The following is a 25,268-nucleotide window of genomic DNA, read 5'->3' on the forward strand; positions in this document are numbered from 1 at the left end:
TGGCCCTTTATTTTTGAAGAAACGAGGTCGTTTGTCCCTGTAGATTGGTCAAACATCCAGTTTTGGCTGACCGATCCTCAGAGTTGATTAACATGTTCCTCTTTTGCCCATATTTCCATTAAAGTGGTAGTTAGAGTTAGAGGCTTGATTAGATTCAGGTTGTTTTTTTCTCCTGACAAATTCACAGGTGGTTCTGTGTACTTCCTGTTGCGTCACATTAGGAATGCTCCCTTTTAGTGATGTTGAGGTTGACCGGTGGGTTCGTATGGTGTCAGCATGATCCTTCTAAGTTCCCCATAAACATTTCGCTAGTGGTTTGAGCAGCCCCTGGTGGTCATAGCTAACATCCATTATTTCATTAAGGGTCGCACAATAGAAATTTTCTAATTCTGTCATTCCTTCTACATTTATTAGCTGTAAATCCTATTTAAAGAACTTTACCTCATCAGCTATTTGATTACTCTGAAATACAGTTCATACAGGAAAGGAGGGATAAATGCTCGATTTTTCCCTTCTATTAATTTTCAGAATAATGAGTTGATGTCCTAGCAATTCTTTAAAGGTGACTAATGAGCTTTTAAAAATATCATTTTTGGGGGCCGGCCTGGTGGCATAGTGGTTAAGTTCATGTGCTCCACTTTCATGGCCTGGGGTTTGCAGGTTAGGATCCCAGGCGCAGACCTACACACCGCTTGACAAGCCATGCTGTGGTGGCGTCCCACATACAAAATAGAGGAAGATTGGCACAGATGTTAGCTCAGGGCCAATCTTCCTCACTAAAAAAAAAAAAAAAAAAAGACCAAGCTGCCAAACTAGTTTTCCAGAGTGGCTGGACCATTTTATATTCCCACCAGCAATATCTGCCAATATCTGTCTTTTAATTGGAATATTTAGACCATTTGCATTTAATATAATTATTGGTATGTTAGTGTAAGTCTGCCATTTTATTTTTAGATTTTTGTCTGTACTCCCTGTTTTTAGTTTGTTTTCTTTTTCCTGCCTTCCTATGGGTTACTTGGACATTTTTTAGAGTTTCATTTTGATTTATCTAATAGTGTTTTTTTTGAGTATCTGTCTATATATAAACATATTAGACTTATCACAATCTAATGGTGTCATCATTTTACCAATTTGAGTGAAGTATAGAAACTTTACTTCCGTTTACATCTCTTTACCTTCCACCATTTATAATATAATTGATATTTCCTCTATATACATTTAGAATCACATCAGTATTATAATTTTTGCTTCAACTGTCAAACATAATTTATAAAACTCAAGAATAAAAGGAAAGTATATTATATTTTCCCATATTTTTGCTTACCATGTTCTTTCTTCTTTCCTGAAGTTCTTAGATTCCTTATCATTTCCTTTCTATTTAGAGAACTTCCTGTTAAAGGCAGGTCTGCTAGCAACAAATTCTTAGTTTGCCTTCATCTGAGAATGTCTTGAATTCCCCTTAATTCCTGAAGGATATTTTCACTGGCTAGAGGATTCAAGTGCTTCTCTTTCAGCACTTGAAAAGTGCTGTGCCCCTTCCTTCTGGCCTCCATGGTTTCTGATGAGAAATTCTGTCATTTGAATTTTTCCCACTATAGGTAAGGCATTGATTTCCTCTCACGTCTTTCAAAAATCTTTCTTTGTCTTTAGGTTTCAGAAGTTTGACTATGATGTGTCTTGGCGTGAATTTCTTTGGGTTTATCCTATGTGAGATTCACTCAAATTCTTGGATCTGTAGTTTGTGTTTTTATCAAATTTGAGAAGTTTTCAGCCATTATTTATTCATGTACTTTTTCAACTCCACCTTCTTTCTCCTCTCCTCCTGTGACTCTGATAACATGAGTGTTAGATCTTTTGTTATAATGCCACAGGTCCCTGAGTCTCTGTTTAATTTGTTTTAGTCTATTGTCTCTCTGTTGTTCAGCTTGGACAGTTTCTATTATTCTATTTTCAAATTCACTGATTCTTTCTCCTTCCCTTTCATTATGCTGTTGAGCCCATCCATTGAGTTTTTAATTATTATAGTCTTCAGTTCTAAAATTTCCATTTGATTCTTTATTTCTCATATTTCTTTGCTCAGACTTTTGATATTTTTCATTTGTTTCAAGCAAGTTTGTAATTGCTCATTGAAGCATTTTTATGATGTCTGTTTTAAACTCTTTGTCAGTTAATTCTGTCATCTCTGTCATCTTGGTGCTGGTGTCTATTGATTGCCTTTTTTCATTGGTTGCCAGTTTGAGATCTTCCTGGTTCTTGGCATGATGAGTCAGTGATTTTCTGTTGAAACCTGTACATTTGAGTATGTTGTTTTATATTATGAGACTCTGAGTCTTATTTATTTATTTTTTATTGAGGTAACATTGGTTTATAACATTATATAAATTTCAGGTGTACATCATTATATTTTGATTTCTGCCTAGATTACATCGTGTTCACCACCCAAAGACTAATTACAATCCATCACCATACACATGTGCATATCACCCCTTTTGCCCTCCTCCCTCCCCCCTTCCCCTCTGGTAACCACCAATCCAATATCTGTCTCTATGTGTTTGTATATTGTTGTTTTATCTTCTATTTATGAGTGAGTTCAGACGGTATTTGACTTTCTCCCCTTGAGTTATTTCACTTAGCATAATACTCTCAAGGTCCATCCATGTTGTCGCAAATGGCAAGATTTCATCTTTTTTATGGCTGAGTAGTATTCCATTGTGTGTATATACCACATCTTCTTTATCCATTCGTCCCTTGATGGGCACCAAGACATTCCAAGTCTTGGGTATTGTGAATAATGCCACAATGAACATAAGGGTGCATATATCTTTATGCATTTGTGTTTTCATGTTCTTTGGATAAATACCCAGCAATGGAATAGCTGGATCATATGGCAGTTCTATTCTTAATTTTTTGAGGAATCTTCATACTATTTTCCATAGTGGCTGCACCACTTTGTACTCTCACCAGCAGTGTATGAAAGTTCCCTTTTCTCCACATCCTCTCCAATACTTGTTATTTCTTGTTAATTATAGCCATTCTGACAGGTGTAACGTGATAGATATCGTGTTGTAGTTTTGATTTGCCTTTCCCTAATAGTGATGTTGAACATCTTTTCATATGCCTGTTGGCCATCTGTATATCTTCTTTGGAAAAATGTTCAGATCTTTTGCCCATTTTTTAATTGGGTTGTTAGTTTTTTGTTGTTGTTGTTGAGATGTATGAGTTCTTTATATATTTTGGATATTAGCCCCTTATCAGATATATGGTTTGCAAATATCTTCTCCCAATTGTTAGGTTGTCTTTTCTTTTTGTTGATGGTTTCCTTTGCTGTGCAGAAGCTTTTTAGTTTGATATAGTCCCATTTGTTTATATTTTCTATTGTTCCCCGTGTCTGACCAGACATGGTACTTGAAAATATGCTGCTAAGACCGATGTTGAAGAGTGTACTGCCTGTGTTTTCTTCTAGAATTTTTATGATTTCAGGTCTTACATTCAAGCCTTTAATCCATTTTGAGTTAATTTTTGTGTATGGTGTAAGATAATTGTCTACTTTCATTCTTTTGGATGTGGCTGTCCAGTTTTCCCAACACCATTTATTGAAGAGAGTTTCCTTTCTCCGTTGTATGTTCTCAGCTCCCTTGTCAAAAATTAGCTGTCCATAGATGTGTAGGTTTATTTCTGGGCTCTCGATTCTGTTCCGTTGATCTGTGTGAGACTCTGGGTCTTATTTAAACTTCTGTTTTTACTAGCTTCTGATTAAATCCAATTTATCTATTTTTTCTTTTGTCACTTGTGCTTTTGGTGTTGTGTCTAAGAATCCGTTGCCAAATCCAAGGTCATGAAGATTAACCTCTATGTTTTCTTCTGAGTTTTATAGTTTTAGCTCTTACTTTTAGATCTTTGAAGCATTTTGAATTAATTTTTATATATGGTACGAGGTGGGAGTCCAACTTAATGCTTTTGCATTTGGACACCCAGTTGTCCCAGCACCATTTGTTGAAAAGACTCTTTTCTTCCCCCTATTGAATGGTCTTGGCATTCTTGTCAAAAATCAATTGACCATAGATGTATGAGTTTATTTCTGGACTCTCGGTTCTATTTCATTTATCTTTATATTTGTCCTTTTACCAGTACCACACTATCTTGATTACTGTTGCTTCCCCATCATTTTGATGTAAATTTTTTCCTTGCTGAAATATTTTACGATCTACTTTTATCCTTGTTCTGAAATTTCACAGTGATATGGCTTTGGTGTTGGTCTTTTTATGTTTATTATGTGAGCTTTCACATTGGAGACATATGTCCTTCAGTATTATGAAACATTCTTGAATTTTTCACTATTTCCTGCCTTCCATATCTCCATCCTTTTTTTCTGGAACTTGGGTGTTGAACCTTCTGGACCAATTTTGTTTTATTTTAGTCTTTTCTCTCTGATAATCCATATCTTTGTCTTTTTTTGTTCTACTTTAGGAGAGATTTCCTGTTTTATCTTTTAACCATTCTACCAAATGTCTTATTTCTGATATCATATTTCTAATTTCCAAAAGCTCTCTTCATTCTTTGTCCTTTTTTTAAGCATTCTGTTTTGTTTTTGTTTTTAAATGTGGATATAATATCTCTCTTATCCCACTGAAGAAATGAATGATTTGGGGGAGGGGGGCTAAATGGACGGAATATTTTTTCTGCTCTTTACATCGCCTCTGTTCCCTCCCAGTCCTATTGTTATTATTTTTCCCGTTGGTTTTGTTCTCTAGCTTTTATATTAAGGCTTTCCCTATAAAGTGTGGTGAACCTTGGCTGTCCACCCATATATAGGATTGTGGCATCGTAAAGCTGATTGGAGGCTCTTTGTGAGTGAGCGGCGCTAGTCCAAGATTAGGTTTCACTGTGGAGTAACCAAGCCAGGAAACTGCCCCACTGCGCCCCTTTCCCCTCCAGCCAGCTGTCAGTATTGATAGGTCTCTTCTCTTGGTTGCTCAATTTTTCAAGAGAGGATTTCTCCTAACTCTTGCTTGGGGGTGGATATGAACCTGGTTTTCACAGCTCTTAGAACAGAGTGGAGGAAGGGTCAGTGTGGAGGGAGGGCCTTACCAAGATGGTCGTTCACTTAATCCTTGTTTTCAGCAGCACCGTGACTCTAGGGAAGCAAAGTGTTTTCTAGGCCAAATGTTCTCTGGTTCACTATCTGAGAGAGTAAACCTTCTGTTTTCAGCTTAGATGTGAAAGGGTCTTCGACTAGACTTTCAGTGCATCTTTTTGTGTTCAGCCCTACCCGTGGTGTTACTTTCAGAGATGCCTCTCCTCCCTGAGTTCCTACAGCATGACTTGCCTTGCCTCTTGACTCCCTGAGCTCACTGTTCCTCTGTTCTGCTAAGTCCACCAGTCCAGCACTTTCCCGCCTATAGAATTGTGTTGCTATCTCACATCAGGATCACCTACTTTCCCATTCTTTCTGTCCTGGGTTTATGACTCTTTTAAAAAAACCTTTACTGTTATTTTCGAGGGACTAGGGAAGGAATAAAAAGGTAAATACCAATGTCAATCCAGAATGCTTTTCAAAATGATCAGTTTTTAAGATACTCATTTCTGGTACATTTTCTTAAAGTGTTGTATTGATATAAATTGACATTAAAAGTATATGGCTGTTTGTAATTAGAGGCTGTTATTATAGGCGGTTTGATTGGTTGTTTCTTTTACAGGACTTTAAAATGATAAATAAAGAATTAACAGCAACCAAATTTGTGGAGGTCATAGCAGAGGACAATCCTTTCATGCATGATGGAATTGACAGCAACTTTGAACTTGAGGTTTGTAAAGAGGTGTCACAAATGGTATAGACACAGTTCGGGCTGTTAGTTGTGCCTGGTGTACCAAGAACCAAGATTTGATTGAGAAGAATTCTAACCAAATACATGAAACTACATATATATATCTATCTCCATGCTTGTATTGGAAAACTAGAGATTAATAATAAAAAGGATATTTCGGATGTCAGGAAATAATGAACAAAGTCAGAAAAATATAAAACGACAATAGTATCTCTTGGATAATTTATTCAGCAATTTAATACATGTGTATGTTTCTCTGGTATACGTGTCACACACCTGTCAAAGACACTGATTGACCTCCTCCTCCAATGAATTAGGTGTAAGTGTCTCCAGTTTTTAGCATTTCTTGCTGGAGGACTTAGGGCAAGTCAGCCTCCCTGGGACTCAGTCTTTTCACCTGTAAGTTGAAGTGGGGCAACTGGTTGAAGTCTCTCAGTTGTTAGTATTTGCTGATTCTGGGTGTACAATTGGCTTCCTTTAAGCTGTTCTCGCAATCTCTTGAGGGTGTCATCTCGGGGCGGGGAGCAGAGGCATATTCAGGCTCAGTGTGGAAAAAGCCGTGACCTGGACCCTGTGACTTCCATAAGCACAAGTTCACACATCCCAAGGCAAACCCGAAGCTCGAGTTAGATCCTCTGACTCTCTGCCTCCTCCACGCCTGCACCCACCCAGCGGAGCATGGCAGGAGAAAGGCAGGACGGACCCCACACCTGGTCGCATGTCCACATCCATGACCAGTACGGCCGTCCTGGAGTTACGCTACATTTTCCCAGTCTGCTTCCTTCTTCCTTCTCTTTCTTCAATTCGTAGTCCTTCCTCTCAATCCTCGCTAGCAGGCTCACCGAGGAGAACACTGAAGCCACCCAAAAAGCACTTCCCATCCTCCCCCACTGCACCCCCTGGCCCAACCACGGCTGTTCCCGATGCTCACTCAGCACCCACTCGGTGCTGTGGCCTGTCTCCGCTCCCTGGCACTTGAGACCGTCAACACTGCCCTGCCTCATCGGAGCGGATTGCAGGCTTCCTCTCTGCTGGACACACGCACACGTGCTCTTATTTTCCCATCCTAAAAACAAACAACCAGAACAAAAATCCTCCTGACCCCACTTTTTCTGCCATCTTCCTTCTCCTCTCGTTCTTGTTTTCAATTGAAATAAAATTCATATAACATAAAGTGACCCTTTTAAGCATTTAAAAAGGTACAATTCCATTCTGGCACAAAGAAACCAAGTACCTTCCAATTTTCCCCTCCACCCCAGCCCCTAATCTACTTTGTCTCTGTGGGTTTACCTATTCTAGATAGTTCATAAAAATGGAATAATCCCACATGTTGCCTTGTGTGCACTCCTCCTGCTCTTTTTTTAGAATATTATTTTGAAATGCTAAAAGATAGTTTGGTTTGTTTATTCTAAAATTTGGACATTTTTTTCTTTTCTCAACAAAACACCAAATGCTAAAGGAAATTAAGTGTTTTATCTTCCAAACTAGGTGATGATATTTACATAGTATATTTGTTGTTGTATATTGCTTCTTCTTCATTTTTTTGTGAGGAAGATCAGCCCTGAGCTAACATCCGTTGCCAATCCTCCTTTTTTTTTTTTTTTTTTGCCGAGGAAGATCAGCCCTAGGCTAACATCCGTGCCCATCTTGCTCTACTTTATATGGGACGCCTGCCACAGCATGGCTTGACAAGCTGTGCGTCGGTCCGCGCCCGGGATCCGAACCTGCGAACCCTGGGCCGCCAAAGCGGAGCGCGTGAACTTAACCGCTGCGCCCCTGGGCTGGCCCCTAATATTTCTTCTTTTTTAAAAAAGTTATTTTATTGACGTCGTATGGGTTTATAACATTGTGTAACTTCAGGTGTGCATTGTTATATATCAGTTTCTGTATAGACTGCTTTCTGCTCACCACCAATAAAAAAGTTCAGATTTTATACATCACCATACATATGTGCCCCTTTACCCCTTTCACCCACCCCACCACTCCCTTCCCCTCTGGTAACCACTAATCTGTTCTCCTTATCAATGTGTTAGTTTATCTTCCACATATAAGTGAAATCATACGGTATTTATCTTTCTCTGTCTGACTTATTTCACTTAGCATTGTACCCTTGAGGTCCATCCATGTTGTTGCAAATGGGGCAATTTTGTATTTTTTTATGACTGAGTAGTATTCCATTGTATACATATACACCACATCTTCTTTATCCATTCATCATTTGATGGGTGCTTGGGTTGCTTCTGCATCTTGGCTATGGTGAATAATGTTGCAATGAACATAGGGGTTGCATAGATCTCTTTGTATTGTTGATTTCCTGTTCTTTGGATAAAAACCCAGTAGTGGGATAGCTGGATCATATGGGATTTCTATTTTCTGTTTTTTGTGGGGCAGATTAGCCCTGAGCTAACACCTGTTGCCAATCCTCCTTTTTTTGCTGAAGAGGACTGGCCCTGGGCTAACATCTGTGCCTATCTTCCTCTACTTCATATGGGATGCTGCCACAGCATGGCTTGATAAGCAGTGCAGAGGTCTGTGCCTGGGATCTAAACCTGCGAACCCTGGGCCGCCCAAGCAGAGCGTGTGAACTAACCACTACACCACTGGGCCGGCCCCCAGCTTTGTTCTTTTTTCTCAGGATTGCTTTGGCTGTTCGGGGTCTTTTGTTGTTCCATATAAATTTTAGGATTCTTCGTTCTACTTCCATGAAGAATGTCATTGGGATTCTGATTGGGATTGCATTGAATCTATAGATTGCTTTAGGTAATATGACCATTTTAACTATGTTTATTCTTCCAATCCATGAGCATGGACTATCTCTCCATTTCTTTATATCTTCTTCAGTTTCTTTCAATAATATCTTAGAGTTTTCAGTGTCTGGTCTTTCACCTCATTGGTTGATTTTATTCCTAGATATTTTATCTTTTTGTTGTTGATTATAAAATGGATTGTATTCTTGACTTCTCTTTCTGCTAGTTTTTTGTTAGTGTGTAGAAATGCAACTGATTTTTGAAAGTTGATTTTCTACCCTGCAACTTTGCTGAAGTTGTTGATTATTTCTAATAGTTTTCTGGTGGATTCTTTAGGGTTTTCTATATATAGAATCATGTCATCCACAAACAGTGAGAGTTTTACTTCTTCCTTTCCAATTTGGATACCTTTTATTTTTTTTTTCTTGCCTAGTTGCTCTGGCCAAAACCTCCAGTACTATGTCAAATAGGATTGGTGAGAGTGGGCACCCTTGTCATCAGAGGGATGAGAGATGGCTTTCAGTTTTTCACCATTGAGTATGATGTTGGCTGTGGGTTTGTCATATATGGCCTTTATTATGTTGAAGTACTTTCCTTCTATACCCCTTTTATTGAGAGTTTTTATTATAAATGGGTCTTGGATCTTTCAGTTGCTTTCTCTGCATCTACTGAGATGATCCTGTGATTTTTATTCCTCATTTTGTTTATGTGGTGTATCACATTGATTGATTTGTGAATGTTGAACCATCCCTGTGTCCTTGGTATAAATCCCACTTGATCATGGTGTATGATCCTTTTAATTATTGCTGTATTCGATTTGCCAATATTTTGTTGAGGATTTTTGCATCTATGTTTATCAGTGATATTGGCCTATAATTTTCCTTCTTTGTGTTGTCCTTGTCTGGTTTTGGTATAAGGGTAATGTTGGCCTTGTAAAATGAGTTAGGAAGCATTCCATCCTCTTCAGTCTTTTGGAATAATTTGAGAAGGATAGGTATTAAATCTTCTTTGAATGTTTGGTAGAATTCTCCAGAGAAGCCATCTGGTCCTGGACTTTTGTTTTGGGAGAGGTTTTGATTCCTGTTTCAATCTCTTTACCTGTGATTGGTCTATTCAGATTCTCTGTTTCTTCTTGATTCAGTTTTGGGAGGTTGTATGAGTCTAAGAATTTATTCATTTCTTCCAAGTTGTCCAATTTGTTGGCATGTAATTTTTCATAGTATTCTCTTATAATCTTTTGTATTTCTGTGGTATCTGTTGTAATTTCTCTTCTTTCATTTTTAATTTTATTTATTTGAGACTTCTTTTTTTCTTAGTAATTCTGGCTAAGGGTTTGTCAATTTTGTTTATCTTCTCAAATAACCAGCTCTTAGTTTTCATTGAGCCTCTCTGTTTTTTTAATCTCTATTTCATTTATTTCTGCTCTAATTTTTATTATTTCTCTCCTTCTGCTGACTTTGGGCTTTGTTTTTCTTTTTCTAGATCTGTTAGGTGTAGTTTAAGATTCCTTATTTGAGATTTTTGTTGTTTGTTGAGGGGGGACTGTATTGCTATAACTTTCCCTCTTGGTACCACTTTTGCTGCATCCTGTAAGAGTTGGTATGTTGGTTTTCATTTTCATTCTCTCCAGGTATTTTTTTATTTCTCTTTTGATTTCTTCATGGATCCAATGGTTGTTCTGTAGCATGTTGTTTAGTCTCCACATATTTGTGGCTTTCTCAGCCTTTTTCTTGTAGTTGATTTCTAGTTTCATAGCATTATGGTCAGAAAAGATGTGATTTCAGTCTTCTTAAATATATTGAGGCTTGTCTTGTTTCCCAGCATATGGTCTATCTTTGTGAATGTTCCATGTGCACTTGAGAAGAATGTGTGTTCTGCTGTTTTTGGATGGAATGTTCTATATATATCTGTTAAGTCCATCTGATCTCGTGTTTCATTTACGGCCACTGTTTCCTTTTGATTTTCTGTCTGGATGATCTATCCATTGATGTAAGTGGGGTATTGAGGTCCCCTACTATTGTGTTGCTGTCAATTTCTCCCTTTAAGTCTGTTAATAGTTGCTTTATATACTTTGGTGCTCCTGTGTTAGGTGCATATATATTCACAAGTGTCATGTCCTCTTGCTGGAATGTCCCTTTTATCATTATATACTGCCCCTCTTTGTATCTCCTTGTCTTTTTTGTCTCGAAGTCTGCTTTGTCTGATGTAAGTATGGCAACACCTGCTTTCTTTTGCTTGCCTCTTGCTTGGAGTATCGTCTTCCATCCCTTCACTCTGAGCCTATGTTTGTCTTTAGGGCTGAGATGTGTTTCCTGGAGGCAGCATATTGTTGGGTCTTGTTTTTCAATCCATTTAGCCACTCTGTGTCTTTTGATTTGAGAATTCAATCCATTTACATTTAGAGTGATTATTGATATATGAAGGCTTAATACTGCATTTTATCTCTTGTTTTCCGTTTGTTCTATATTTCCATTGTTTCTTTTCCCTTGTATTTCTGACTGCCAGTTCAGCTTGATGGTTTTCTGTGATGGTTTCCTCAGTATTTATGATTTGTGGGTCTGCTCTGATTTTTGTTTAGTGGTTACTGTAAGGTTTGTATAAAAGATCTCATAGATGAGATAGTTCATCTTCTGATAGCCTCTTATCTCCATTAGCCTAAGCAGGTTCCATCCCTTTCCTCTTCCCCTTCTGAGTTATTGTTGTCACAAACTCTTCTTTTCTGTATTGTGACTTTGTGACTAAACTGAAGTGTTTCTAGTTATTTTTGATGCTTTCCTTCCCTTTGTCTTTTATAGTTGTTTACTATTCTATTCTGATATAGAGCTGCAATTTTCTGATTCGATCTCTCTATCTCGTTGTTCAAGATTTTATAAACCTTTGCTTTTTAGTTTCAGACGGGTTCCTTTCAACGTTTCTTGTAAGGCAGGCCTAGTGGCAACGAACTTCCTCAGCTGTTGTTTATCTGGGAAAGCTTTTATTTCTCCATCATATCTGAAGGATAGTTTCACTGGATAGGGTATTCTTGGCTGATAGTTTTTGTCTTTCAGTATTTTGAATATATCATTCCATTCTCTCCTAGCCTGTAAGGTTTCTGCTGAGAAATCTGCTGAAAGCCTGATAGGGGCTCTTCTGTAGGTTATTTTCTTCGGCATTCCTCCCCTTAATATTTTTTCTTTGTCATTTACTTTTGCCAGTTTTAATAGTATATGCCTTGGAGAAGGTCTTTTTGCATTGATGTATTTAGGTGTTCTGTTGGCTTCATGTTCTTTAAGTCTAGTTCCTTCCCCAGGTTTGGGAAGTTCTCAGCTATTATTTCTTTGAACAAGCTCTCTGCTCCTTTCTCCCTTTCTTCTCCCTCTGGAATACTTGTAATCCTTATTTTGCTTTTCCTGAGTCAGATATTTCTCAAAGAATTTCTTCATTTTTTAAAAATCTTAGTTCTCTCTCCTCCTCCACCGGAAGCATTTCTATATTTCTATCCTCTAAATCGCTAATTCTGTCCTCCATAACATTAGCTCTATTTTTTATGGTTTCTAGATTATTTTTTATCTCATTAAGTGTGTTCTTCATATCCAGAATTTCTTTGAGTTTTTTTTTAGAGTTTCAGTCTCTTTGGTGAAGAATTCCTTCTGCTCATTAATTTTATTCCTGAGTTCATTGAACTGTCTTTCTGAGTTTTCTTGTAACTCATTGAGTTTCTTTATGAGAACTGTTTTGAATTCTCTTCATTTAGATTGTAAATTTCTGTGGTTTCAGGAATGATTTATGGAGACTTGCCATTTTCATTCTGCTCTGAACTGTCACTGTAGTTCTTCATGGTGTTTGATGGATTGATCCTTTGCCAGCGCATTTGTGGTAGTGTCAGGTCACAGATTCCACCTGCCACTGCTGGGGGTGGGGGGCAGGAGCTGTGTTTTCTGACCCCACCCAGTCTGCCGGAATTCGTGCTGGGTAGGGTTCCTCTCTGTTTGCATGCTGGCCGCTTGGCAGGTCGTGCACGCACGTGCAGGGGGGGCCTCTGTGCTCCACCGGTGGATCACTCTGGTGTGGGACCACTGTGCTTGGCAGGGGACCGGTCAAGATGGTGCGTTAGGTGGGAGGGGAGGGACACTTTCTTTTGCACATGGGCTGGCTCTGCACTTGTGGGTGGCTCAGCTGAGGTACTGCACATTCTGGGGGCTCCTTTGTAGGGGTGAGCTGCACTCCTCAGTGGGGAGCATTCCCATGGGCGGGGCCACTGTGGTACAGTGGGTGCTCCCACGGGCCGGGCTACCACTCTGAAAGCATTTGCGCAGGCCGGGCTGCCCCCGCTTCCTCTTACAGTCGTGCTGGCTGCTGTGTGAGAACCCGTGACCTAGGTTGCTGCCACTGGGGAGGGGGTGGGGGAGGAGTCCGCTCACCTAGTTCCACTGCTTCCTGGGGATCTATTCCCCCCACCTTCAGATGTATGGCTGCGTGGATCTGTCAGATGTCCTGGTGTGCTGTGTAGGGAATCCTCTGTTGGTTAATGATTGTTTAGTTGTAACTTAGAGGGGAGAGACAAAGGGAAAAACTCACTCTGCCATGATGCTGCCATGCGCCTCCTGCTCTTTTTTGAACCCACTCCAGTCAGGCTCCCCAACCCATCCACCACTCAACTAAGACTATGTCCAGACCACCAGTGACCCCCACATTGATTCATCCAGTGGTGCCTTCTCATTCCACCCTTCCATGGCCTTGCAGGAGCATTTGAAAGACTTTATCCCTTCCACCTCAGACATATTCCTCCCACAGTGCCCTGACCCTGTGCTCCAGGTTTCTCTTCCCTCACTGCTGGTTCCTTTCCTGACTTCTTAGCTGATTCCTCCTCTTCTGCCAAGGAAGAATGTCCGGAATCATAATGTCCCAGTGACCTGGAGTCAGGCTTTGGGCCCCTTCTCCAGCTACGTTCACCCTCGAGTCTCATAATCTTAAATACCACCTTTCTGAAGACAACCCCAAAATTTATATCTCCAACCCAAATCATGCTCTCAAACGCCAGACTTGTACACCCAATGGCCTGCTCTAAGTCTCCAGTTGGACTTCTAACCGCTCAAAATGTCACATGCCCCAAACTGAAGTTCTGACTTGCCCACCTTACTCTTCACATCTGTGGAAAGCTGATAGCGCTCCATCGTTCAGTTGCTTAGGCCCAAATCCTTGGAGTCATCTCGACTCCTGTTTCTCATACCACCATATTCAGATCTTGAGGAAATCCTGTTGGCTTCCTTCAAAATACATCCAGAATGCAGCCACCCTCACCACCTGCACTGCTACCACCCTGGCAGAGCCACCAGTCACTGTCACCTGGAAAGCTGCAGTGGCTCCTTACTCATCTCCCTTATTCTCCTACATGCTGCTCTCAGTTCAGCAGCCAGATCATATCATTCCCCTGCTCAAACCTCCCTGCGGGCTTCCATCTCTCTCAGAGTAGAGGCCCTCAAGACACTGATGGCGCCAGCATGGCCGCCTCTCCGAGTGCATGTCTGACTACCGAGTTACACCTGCCTCTGTGCCATTCCCTGAATGCACGCATCACGCTCCTACCTCAGAACATTTGTACTTGCTATTTCCCCCCACTGTTTTTGCTTAAATAATGGAAGCTTATTGCCTACAGTTCTGAAATCAAGGTGTCAGCAGAGTTGGTTCCTTCTGAGGGCTGTGAGAAAGGATTTCTTCTAGGCCTCTCTCCTTGGCTTGTAGACGGCCATCGTCTCCTCATGTCTCTTCAATTTGTCTTCCCTTCATGGGTCTGTCTCTGTGTCCAGCTTTCCCCCTTCTTATAAGGACAGCAGTCATATTTGATTAGGGCCCGCCCTAATGACCTCATTTTAACTTGATTATCTGTAAAAACCGTATGACCAAATAAGGTCACATTCTGAGGTACTGAGGGTTAGGACTCCAACTCTTTTTTTGGGAGACACAATTCAACCCATAACAGTGTTCCACTTGGCCCCCCCAAAATTCATGCCTTTCCTGTGTACAAAATGCGTTCATCTTATCCTGCGTCTCCGTAAGTCTTAGTTATTCCAGCATCAGCTCTGGTTCAGTGTCACGCCTGTCTCTGTGCTGTTCCCTGACACACTCGTCCTGCTCCCACCTCACCACACTTATATTTGCGGTTCCTTTCTGATCGCTATTCCAAACTGTGAGAATAACTTCATCTTGAACAAAAGCTTTAGGCTGATTTTCTCAAGCTGGCAGGCAGAATTATAAGCTGGGACACGAAGAGTAGGCTAGAGTTGCAAATCTAAGGCAAAGTCGTTATTCATCTGACATTTGCAGAACATCACAGTGTCAGGCGGTGTGGTGTCTCTTGAAACAGTTTGCTCTCTGCTGGGAGAGAAAGACGTAGGAACAGCATGAGCAGAACTGCCAATAAGAAAACAAACAAGACCCTTCTTTTTGTAGGCCACGCTTCTAAAGCGGACATTTAGTGTCACCTCAAGGCCAGTGACAACAGGTCCCTCGGTGGGGCAGGGACTCACTGGCGTGTGCACTTATTTAAGATAACAAATCCCAGCTACTATTGATTAAACACTTAGGATGACAAGCCCTTCACACCGGGATCTCATCTGATGCTCATGACGAAGTACACAATACTAACCCCATTTTACAGATGAAGAAACAAGCTCAGGGAGGTCCAGCAACTTGGTAAATAGCAGAGCCAGAATTCCAGCTTAGGACAGTGTGTTTCCGGAACCTGTATTCCTTGCACTGGGATACACGGTCTCTCCCTGTAGAGCTGAGGGATTTTGAGGCCTTTGCAAAGTGGGGGCTGGCGTATTGGTAGGAGGCTTTGAGGAACCTGGGGGTTGGTGAGTGGGTGTTAGGTGAGGTCATGGGAGGAGTCAGATTTGGGGCACAAGAGGCTAAAAATGTCCTGCCCTTGTACAAAGCAAATGTCTTATTTTACTGGCTAGACCCATCTTCAGGCAGGTCAGCAAATTGTTAGACCAGAGGACAGTGGGGCTGTGGGGACGCTGAGCAGACCCCTGGAAGCAGGCAGAGGCTGGCTTGCAGCCTTGGGTCAAATTAGTGGGCCTGTTCCAGCTCAGACTCAAAGGGCCCTGGCTTCAGAACCAACAGACATGACAGGTGGGTGATCACAGTCCGAGCAAGCCATCCCCACAGGCAGGTGCTCCCAACAGAGGCAGGCCTGTGTGTTGGGGCACACGGACAGCAGGGAGGGGCGTGGCGGGCAAGTGGGTAATGCTTGTCACCTGGGTTTTACGGGTGCCACTTCTCTAGTTGTTCAGGAAAAAAGGAAAAACATTTGAAAATGACTGTCCTCAATTAGCTAATATAAAATAAAAGGTTTCTATCAAAATAGAAAAATGTCTTATCATAATAGATCTTTTAAATGCTGTAGTTTTTATTGCAAACTGGTGTACACCCATGATGCTTCAGCACTGAATGAGTTGATGTTCTCTAGAGAATAGAAACGAACACCCGGATGAATCACTGGTCCACCTCAAGGTGTGTCAGAATGAATAAGACTCTTTATATTTTCTTATATTTCAGCTGGTTTTCCTGGAATTCTTTGAAGCTCTCTTAAGCTTTGCCTTAATCTCTGTTACTGATCAAATGACTACATCCTATTCAAATTTTCCAAATGATGACTTGTCTGGAAGCAAACATGGAAGCACTTACGGGATAATAAATCAGGTAAGAAACAGTATCTTAGACTTTACAGAGCGAAGCATTGTTTTATTCTGAAATGGTTAAACCGTCATCAAACCTATCTTGGGCTTTTGTAACCCTTCAGGAAATAATTTAGGACTTAACTAATTTAAGACTTCTTTTCAAGTTTTGAAAGGAGTATATTGTATTTTTTTTGTGTGTGTGTGAGGAAGATCAGCCCTGAGCTAACATCTGCCAATCCTCCCCTTTTTTTTTTTTTGGCTGAGGACGACTGGCCCTGGGCTAATATCCATGCCCATCTTCCTCCACGTTATAGGGGACGCCGCCACAGCATGGCCTGACAAGCAGTGCGTCGGTGCGCGCCCGGAATCTGAACCGGCGAACGCCGGGCCACCGCAGCAGAGCACACGCACTTAACCGCTTGTGCCACCGGGCCGGCCCTATATCATATTTTTTCATTTGTAAGTTAGTGAAAGTATATTTCCTGGTCATGACTCAGGAAGTAGACTCCTAGCCACAGTTATGGAGATATGGTAATGAAGGTCAGAGTGTATACGAATACGCTGGGTGGACCATGAGGCTTAGAACATCTGAGATATTTTGTTATGAAATGTTTCATTATATGATCTAGTGTTTACAAGAGTGGAAAGCCTGTCCCAGAGCCAAGAAGCCAAGGAATAGCTGCTGAGCGTGCATGAGATGCTAGATGGGTCCCTGAAGATGGGGCCTGCTCACAGGGCTGGACGCTAGGCTTCATGGCAAGACCCAGGTGGACCAGGGGCAGTGTCGGCAGTTTACTGAAGGATCCAGCTGCTGGGTCAAACTGAGACAAACCCATTTTGGGGGTGGGTGGTTTCAGGCTAGTGGGCTTGAAGGATTTCTGATTTTGGAGTCATTCATTTGGAGCCCCAAGGGAGAGTCTTTCCCCACAGCTGGGAAACTCTTTCAAGCTGCTCATACAAGGAGCCTTCTCACTGCCCATTTGTTGTCTAAGGAGAGACTATTACCGTGAATCCCCAGGATGTGCCCTGGACTCCTCATATGCTGAGAGCTTTGCGTTCAACTTCAGCATCTCATTTTCCACCCCATCAGCCAGCTGTGCCTCCTTCAGGTTGAGGATATGACTGACGGCTTCTCCAGGTCATCTGGCAACCTGCTCACGGGCCACAGTCTGGGCCTGGGGCTCTGCTCTGAGGGAAATGAATGTCCACTTTAAATTCATCCATGATTTCATGGATGGCGTTGCCTTGGACTCCAGTAAGCGAGTGTGAACACTCTGGTCTAGGGAACATCCTCAGAAACCATGTGATCAAGTTCACTTCTAGTTTTCAATATGGCATTCCAAATTTCCGTCAACATAAACAAATCATATTATATCCATGCAATAGAGTATGACTCAGCAATGAAATAGCTCACGATACATGCAACAACATAGATGAATCAAAATAATTATCCTGGGTGAAAGAAGCCAGATGAAAAAGGGTCCATACTTTTGTGATTCCAATTATATAGAATCTTGGAAAGTGCATGGGGCTGGCCCCATGGCCTAGTGGTTGAGTTTGGCTCACTCCACTTTGGCGGCCCAGGTTTGGTTCCTGGGCACAGACCTACACCACTTGTTGGTGGCCATGTGGCAGTGACCCACATGCAAAATAGAGGAAGACTGGCACGGATGTTAACTCAGGGCAAATCTTCCTCAGCAAAAAAAGAGAAAGATTGGCAACAGATGTTAGATCAGGGTGAATCTTCCTCAGCAGAAAAAAAAAAGAAAAAGAAAAAGAAAAAATCCTAGAAAGTGCAAAGTCGTCTGTAGTGACAGAAAGCAGATCATTGGTTGCCTGTGGATGGAGGAAGAGGAATGGATCACCAAGAGGCACAGGAGACTTTGGGGGTGGTGAGTGTGTTCACTGTCTTGACTGAGGTGATGGTTTCACAGGTGTAGATGTGTCCAAACTCAGCAAATGGTGTACTTTATGTGTAGTTTATTGTAAGTCAGTTATACTTCATTAAAATCATGTGTGTGTGTGTGTGTGTGTGTGTGTGTGTATCTCCATGGAAACCAGAAATCCTCTTATGTGTTTGTCTTTGCTTAGAACATCCAGAACAGGAGTCCAAGTGTGGCAACAAGCCAGGAATCTGACATGCAGTGCGGTAGCACCAAGTCATCTTCAAGCAAGTTGGGACTCTCGCTTGATATGAGCAAAATAAGGAAATCAGAGGTCTGTATTTACAACTCACCCCGTGAAAAGTGACGCGGCTGTGGTATCAGCACCATTGTGCACCGTCTGTGTGGTGAGCACTCTGCAGTGTCTAGGGATGTCACAGGGGAGGAGAAGCCGGTCCCCTCCTGGCCTTGACCTTCTCGTGAGGAGAGGGAGATGGTAACAAGTGAACGACAGTAACAGCTACACTCACGGTGTTTTTCAGGTGCCAACCACGTCCTGGGTATTAGCTCACTGAATGTCCCCAACAACCTTTAGTACTGTCACTATGTCTAGGAGGGAACTGAAGCACAGAAGGGCTGAGGAACTTGCCCACAGTCATAGAGCTAGTAAGCAAGTGGAGCTGGGGGTTTGTCTGCGGGCAGTTTGACTCCAGAACTTGCACCCATTACCACACTGCTACACTTCTTGACACTTACGAAGTGTAAGCGATATGATGACAAGCAGGGCAGGCGGTGGAGACGGAGTGACAGGGTGGGTAGTAAGGGAAGGTCTTCTGGTGCAGTGACACTTGAGCACCTGGAGGAAGTGAGGAAGCAACCATCTAATTATCAGGAGGGAGAGTGTCCTGTGCAAAGGCCCTGAGGTGGGAGCATGTTTGTGTTGTTGGAAGAGAAGTGTAGCAGCAAGTGTAGCTACGCCTGAGTGGCCCAGGAAGATCAACTGAGTGATGCAGGGAGCCAGACCAGGGGGGCATCTGGCCGTGGTGAGGACCTGGCTTTCGTTCTGAATGAGATGGGAGGCCCTCTGAGCAATAAGCCCACTATGACTTCGCTGTTGACAAACCAGGAAGGAAGTGGTTGGAATTATCTGAAGGTATTTTAAAGGCTGTGGAGTTTGAGAGGGAAAGAGAAGGCAAAGGTGACTTTAAGATATTTGGCCCGAACAACTGGAAAAACAGAGTCACCACTTACTATGAAGGGGAAGACGAGGGTGGGTGGAGATGAGTTTTTGGGGCAAAATTAAAGGATTAGTTTTGGACACGTTAGGCTTAAGGTGCCTGATTAGACATCCAGGTGGTGACAGCAGGTGGCACGGCCAGAGACACAAATCTGGAGTTCAGGGGTGAGACTGAAATGTGGGAGTAAACAGCGTGTGGATGGTAATCAAAGCCATTAATACATGCATGTGAGCACAGCTGCTTGTGTCTAACAAACACTTTCCCAACAGACCCACGGAAGAGTTTCAGATCTTTGGCTTCTTGGGGAGAGCCTTTCAGTAGATACAATAACCTGCAGGTTATAGTACAAATATGCAGGTTAAAAGTAGTCAAATTTTATGCAGGTTAAAAATAGTGAAAATAGCTTAAAGAGAATGGCCTCATTAATAATTTTCTTATTATTTATCATGTAGAAAATTTGTTTTAGTCTATAATGTGCAGAAGTAATATTTTGCTTTCTGATTTTTTTTACATAAAAGCCCAAGATCAAGAAGTCTCTAAGTGATGAAAGAATTTCAAAAATGAATTTTAAATCTGCAGGAAGAGGGCTAACCTTTTTCTTATCTCAAAATGGTGAGTATTTTAATTATAGAACTTTAATATTTACAAACTGTTGCTTATAAATGATATAAAGTTTATAAAAATGTACAGCAGCCTTCTTTTAAGTAAAATTAGGCTGGTGCTGCTGCTTCCGGTTCTGCTTCCAATTCTCCACAACTTGGCTTGACGGAGTTCACTTTCAAGGCGTGATCTTACCAATTTTCTTTTTGTAATTTTTTCCCAGTTTTATTGCGATATAATTGACATACAGTGCTGTATAAGTTTAAGGTGTACAGCATAATGATTTGACTTACATATAGTGTGAAATGTTTACCACAATACATTTGGTTAACATCCATCATCTCACATAGATAAAAAAAAGAGAAAGAAAATAAATTTTTCTTTGTAATGAGACCTCTTAGGATTTACTCTCTTAACAACTTTCATATATATCATACAGCAGTGTTAGCTATAGACATTATCTTGTATATTACATCTAGTACTTACTTATATGAGAACTGGAAGTTTATGCCTTTTGACTACATTCCTACGGTTTCCCCTCCTCCACTGCCTGCCTCTGGTAACTGCAAATCTGATCTCTTTTCTATGAGTTTTTTTTTTTTAAGAGCCCACAAATAAGTGAGATCATACAGTATGTGTCTTTCTCTTTCTGACTTATTTCACTTAGTACTGTGCCCTCAAGGCCCATCCGTGTTGTCACAAATGGCAGGATTTCCTCCTTTTTTATGGCTGAGTAGTATTCCATTGTGTGTGTGTGTGTGTGTGTGTGTGTGTGTGTGTGTGTGTGTGTACCACAACTTATTTATCCATTCATCCATCGACAGACACTTAGGTTGTTTCCATGTATGTCTTGGCTATTGTAAATAATGCTGCTATGAACATAGGGGTGCAGATATCTCTTTGATACAGTGTTTTCATTTCCTTTGGGTATATTCCCAGAAGTGGAATTGCTGGATCATATGGTGGTTTTATTTTTAATTTTTTGGGAAATCTCCATACTGTTTTCCATAGTGGCTGTACCAATTTACATTCCCACCAACAGTGCACAAGGGTTCCCTTTTCTCTGCATCCTTACAGAAACTTGTTATCTCTTGTCTTTTTGATAATAGTGATTCTAACAGACCAGAGGTGATACCTCACTGTGGTTTTGATTTGCATTTCCCTGTGATTAGTGATGTTGAGCATTTTCTCATGTACCTGTTAGCCATTTGTGTATCTTCTTTGTAAAAATGTCTATTCAGGTCCTTTGCCCATTTTTTAATTGGCAATTTTTTTTTCTATTGAGTTGTATGAGTTCTTTATATATTTTGAATATTAAACTCTTATCAGATATATGGTTTGCAGATATTTATTTTTTCCCATTCTGTAGGTTGTCTTTACATTTTGTTGGTGGTTTCTTTTGCTGTGCAGAAGCTTTTTAGTTTGATGTAGTCCCACTTGTTTGTTTTTGATTTTGTTGCTTGTGCTTTAGGTGTCATATCCAAAAAATCCTTGCCCAGGCCCGTGTCAAGATACTTTTTTCCTATGTTTTCTTCTAGGAGTTTTATGGTTTCTGGTCTTATATTTAAATCTTTAAACCATTTCAAGATAATTTTTGTGAATGATGTAAGATAGGGTTGAGTTTCATTCTTTCACATGTGAATATCCAGTTTTCCCAACACTATTTATTGAAGAGACTGTGTTTTCTCCATTGAATATTCTTGGCTCCCTTGTCAAATATTAGTTGACTGTATATGCGTGGGTTTATTTCTGGGCCCTTAATTCTGTTCCATTGGCCTATGTGTCTGTTTTTATGCCAGTACTGTTTGGGTTACTGTTTGGGTTACTATAGCTTTCTAATATAGCTTGAAATCAGGAAGTGTGATGCTTCCCATTTTGTTCTTCTTTCTCAGGATTGCTTTGGCTATTCGAAGTCTTTTGTGGCTCCAAATAAATTTTAGAATTTTTCTGCTTTTGTAAAAAAAAAATGCCATTGGAATCTTGATAGAGATTACATTGAATCTATGGATGGGTTTGGTAGTATTGATGTTTTAACAATGTTAAATCTTCTAATCCATGAACATGGGATACCTTTCCATTTATTTGTGTCTTCTTCAATTTCCTTGTAGTATTGAGTAGAGATCTTTCACTTCCTTGGTTAAATTTATTCCTAAATATTTTATTCTTTTTGAGGGTATTGTAAATGGGATGGTTTTCTTTATTTCTTTTTCAGATAATTCATGGTTAGTGTGTAGAAACACACTGATTTTTGTATGTTAATTTTGTATCCTGCAACTTTACTGAATTTGTTTATTAGATCTAACAATCTAACAATTAGATCTAACAATTTTGGTGGAGTCTTTAAGATTTTCTACATATAAAATCATGTGATGACATGAAAATAGAGGAAATTTTACTTCTTCCTTTCCAATTCTGATGACTTTTATTTCTTTTTCTTGCCTGATTGCTCTGGCTAGGACTTCCAGTACTATGTCGAATAGGGCTGGTGAGAGTGGGCACCCTTGTCTTGTTCCTGATCTTAGAGGAAGAGCTTTCAACCTTTCACCATTGACTATGATGGTAGCTGTGTGCTTGTCATATATGGCCTTTATTATGTTGAAGTATGTTCCCTCTATACTTACTTTGTTAAGGAGTTTTTATCATGAAGGGATGTTTAATTTTGTCAAATGCTTTTTCTGCATCTATTGAGATAATCATATGATTTTTTTCTTTCATTCTATCATTATGATGTATCACACTGATTGATTTGCATATGTTGAACCATCCTTGCATCCTAGGGATAAATCCCACTTCATCATGGTGAATGATCCTTTTAATGTGCTGCTGAATTTGGCTTGCTAGTATTTTATTGAGAATTTTTTCATCTATATTCATCAAGGATATTGGCCTATAGTTTTCTTTTCTGGTAGTGTCCTTTTATGGTTTAGGTATCAGGGTAATGCTAACCTTATACAATGAGTTTGGGAGTGTTCCCTCCTCTTCGATTTTTTGAAAGAGTTTGAGAAGGATTGGTATTAATTCTTCTTTAAATGTTTGGTAAATTTCCCAGTGAAACCCTCTAATCCTGGGCTTTTTTTTTTGTTGGGAGATTTTTGATTATTGATTCAATCTCCTTACTGGTAATTGGTCTGTTCAGATTTTCCATTTCTTCCTGATTCAGTCTGGGTAGGTTGTATGCTTCTAAGAATTTTTCTGTTTCTTCTAGGTTGTCCAGTTTTGGGGTATATAGTTCATAGCAGCCTCTTATGACCCTTTGTATTTGTATGGTATTAGTTGTAGGGTCTCAGTTTTCATTTATAATTTTGTTGATTTGGGTCCTCTCTCTTTTTTCCTTGGTTAGTCTAGCTAAAGATTTGTTAATTTTGTTTATCTTCTCAAAGAATCAACTCTTTGTTTTGTTAATCTTTTTTATTGTTTTCCTGTTCTCTGTTTCTGTTCTAATCTTTGTTATTTCTTTCCTTCTGCTAATTTTGGGTTCAGCTTGTTCTTCTTTTTCTAGTTCTTTAAGGCATAGAGTTAGGTTGTTTGAGATCTTTCTTGTTCCTTAATGTAGGTGTTTATTGCTTTGAAGTCCCTCTTAGAACTGCTTTTGATGCATCCCATACATTTTGGAATGTTGTGTTTCCATTTTTGTTTATCTCGAAATACTTTTTTATTTCCCCTTTAATTTCTCCTTTGATCCATTGGTTGCTCAGAGAGTGTTGTTTAATTTCTATGCATTCATGAATTTTCCAGTTTTCCTCCTGTTATTGATTTCTAGTTTCATACCTTTCTGGTCAGAGAAGATACTTGGTCTGATTTCAATCGTCTTAAAATTGCTAAAACTTGTTTTGTGGCCTAACATATGGTCTGTTCTAGAAAATGTTCCATGTGCACTTGAGAAGAATGTGTATTCTGCTGTTGTCAGATAGAATGTTCTGTATATCTCTGTAAGGTCCATTTGGTCTATAGTGTTGATTAAATCTGCTGCCTGTATTGATTCTCTGGATGATCTATCCATTGTTGAGAGTAGGATATTAAAAATCACCAACCATTATTGTAATGCTGTCTATTTCTCCTTTGTGCTCTGTTAGTTTTTGCTTTATAGACATAGGTGCTCCAATGTTGGGTGCATACATATTTACAATTGTTATATCTTCTTGATGGATTCACCTCTTTATCATCATATAATGACATTCCTTGTCTCTTTTTACCATTTTTACTTTAAAGTCCATTTTGTCTGATATCAGTATATCTACCCCTGCTTTTTTTTTTTTTTTTTTTTTTGGTTGCCATTTGCTTGATATATCTTTTTCCATCCCTTCACTCTCAGTCTATGTGTGGCTTTAAGGCTAAAGTGAATTCTTGTAGGCAGTATATGGTTGGAACTTGCTTTTTAAAAATCCGTTCAGCCATTCTATGTGTTTTGCTTGGAGAATTTAATCCATTTATGTTTAAAGTAATTATTAATAGGTAAGGACTTACTATTGCCATTTTGGGTTAATTGTTTTCTGGCTGTTTTGTAAATCCATTGTTCCTTGTTTCTTATCCTTCTTTTTTTTTGTGTGTTTTGATGTCTTTTGTTATCAGTATGCTTTGACATCTTTATCATGTTCTTTTGTGTTATTACTACAGGTTTTTCCCTTGTGGTTACCACGAGGCTTACATAAAATATCTTAAAATTATAATAACCTATTTTAAACTGATAACAGCTTCAATAGAATTCTTAAATTTTACACTTATGTCTCCTCCTCATATTTTAGGTTACTGATGTTACTGTTTACTTATTTTTTATATTGTGTAACTAATAACAGATTATTGTAATTATGGTTATTTTTACTACTTTTTTTAACTTTTGAACTAGAGTTGTAAGTGAATTACACACCACCATTATCATATTATGGAATCTAACTTTGACTATGTATTTACCATTCCCAGTGAGTTTTACACTACCTTCTTATGCTTTTATGATGTTAATTAGCATTCTTTTACTTCCACTCAAAGAATTCCCTTTAGCATTTCTTTTAAGGCAGGTCTAGTGGTGATGAACTCTGTTTTTGTTTGTTCTGGAAAGTCATTTCTGAAGAACAGCTTTGCTGGGTATAGAATTCTTGGTTGACAGTTTCTTTCTTTCAATATTTTAAATATATCATCCCATTCTCTCCTGGCCTGAAAAGTTCTGTTGAGAAATCTGCTGGTAGTCTTATGGGGGTTCCTTTGTATATAACCTCTCTCTTTTCTCTTGCTGCTTTAAAAATTCTTTGTCTTTGGGGCCAGCCCAGTGGCACAAGCGGTTAAGTGCATGTGCTCCACTGCTGCGGCCCGGGATTCA

General features: G+C 40.0%; 1 protein-coding gene across 2 annotated transcripts in view; it reads left to right on the forward strand.

The window, feature by feature from the left end:
* The window catches only part of RSPH10B (radial spoke head 10 homolog B), a 69,655-nt gene that overhangs the window by 33,530 nt on the left and 10,857 nt on the right, over nt 1–25,268 (forward strand). The window contains exons 14-17 of one of the 2 annotated variants that reach the window (XM_004440857.3): nt 5,697–5,804; nt 16,115–16,258; nt 18,328–18,453; nt 19,876–19,969. In XM_004440857.3, the coding sequence (XP_004440914.1) occupies nt 5,697–5,804; nt 16,115–16,258; nt 18,328–18,453; nt 19,876–19,969 (472 nt within the window). The remainder of the gene's footprint in view (nt 1–5,696; nt 5,805–16,114; nt 16,259–18,327; nt 18,454–19,875; nt 19,970–25,268) is intronic. The other variant, XM_087449218.1, reaches the window with a different exon arrangement.

Source organism: Ceratotherium simum, chromosome 26, assembly GCF_057802395.1.
Source record: "Ceratotherium simum simum isolate JZ-2026a chromosome 26, ASM5780239v1, whole genome shotgun sequence".
NCBI lineage: Eukaryota > Metazoa > Chordata > Mammalia > Perissodactyla > Rhinocerotidae > Ceratotherium > Ceratotherium simum.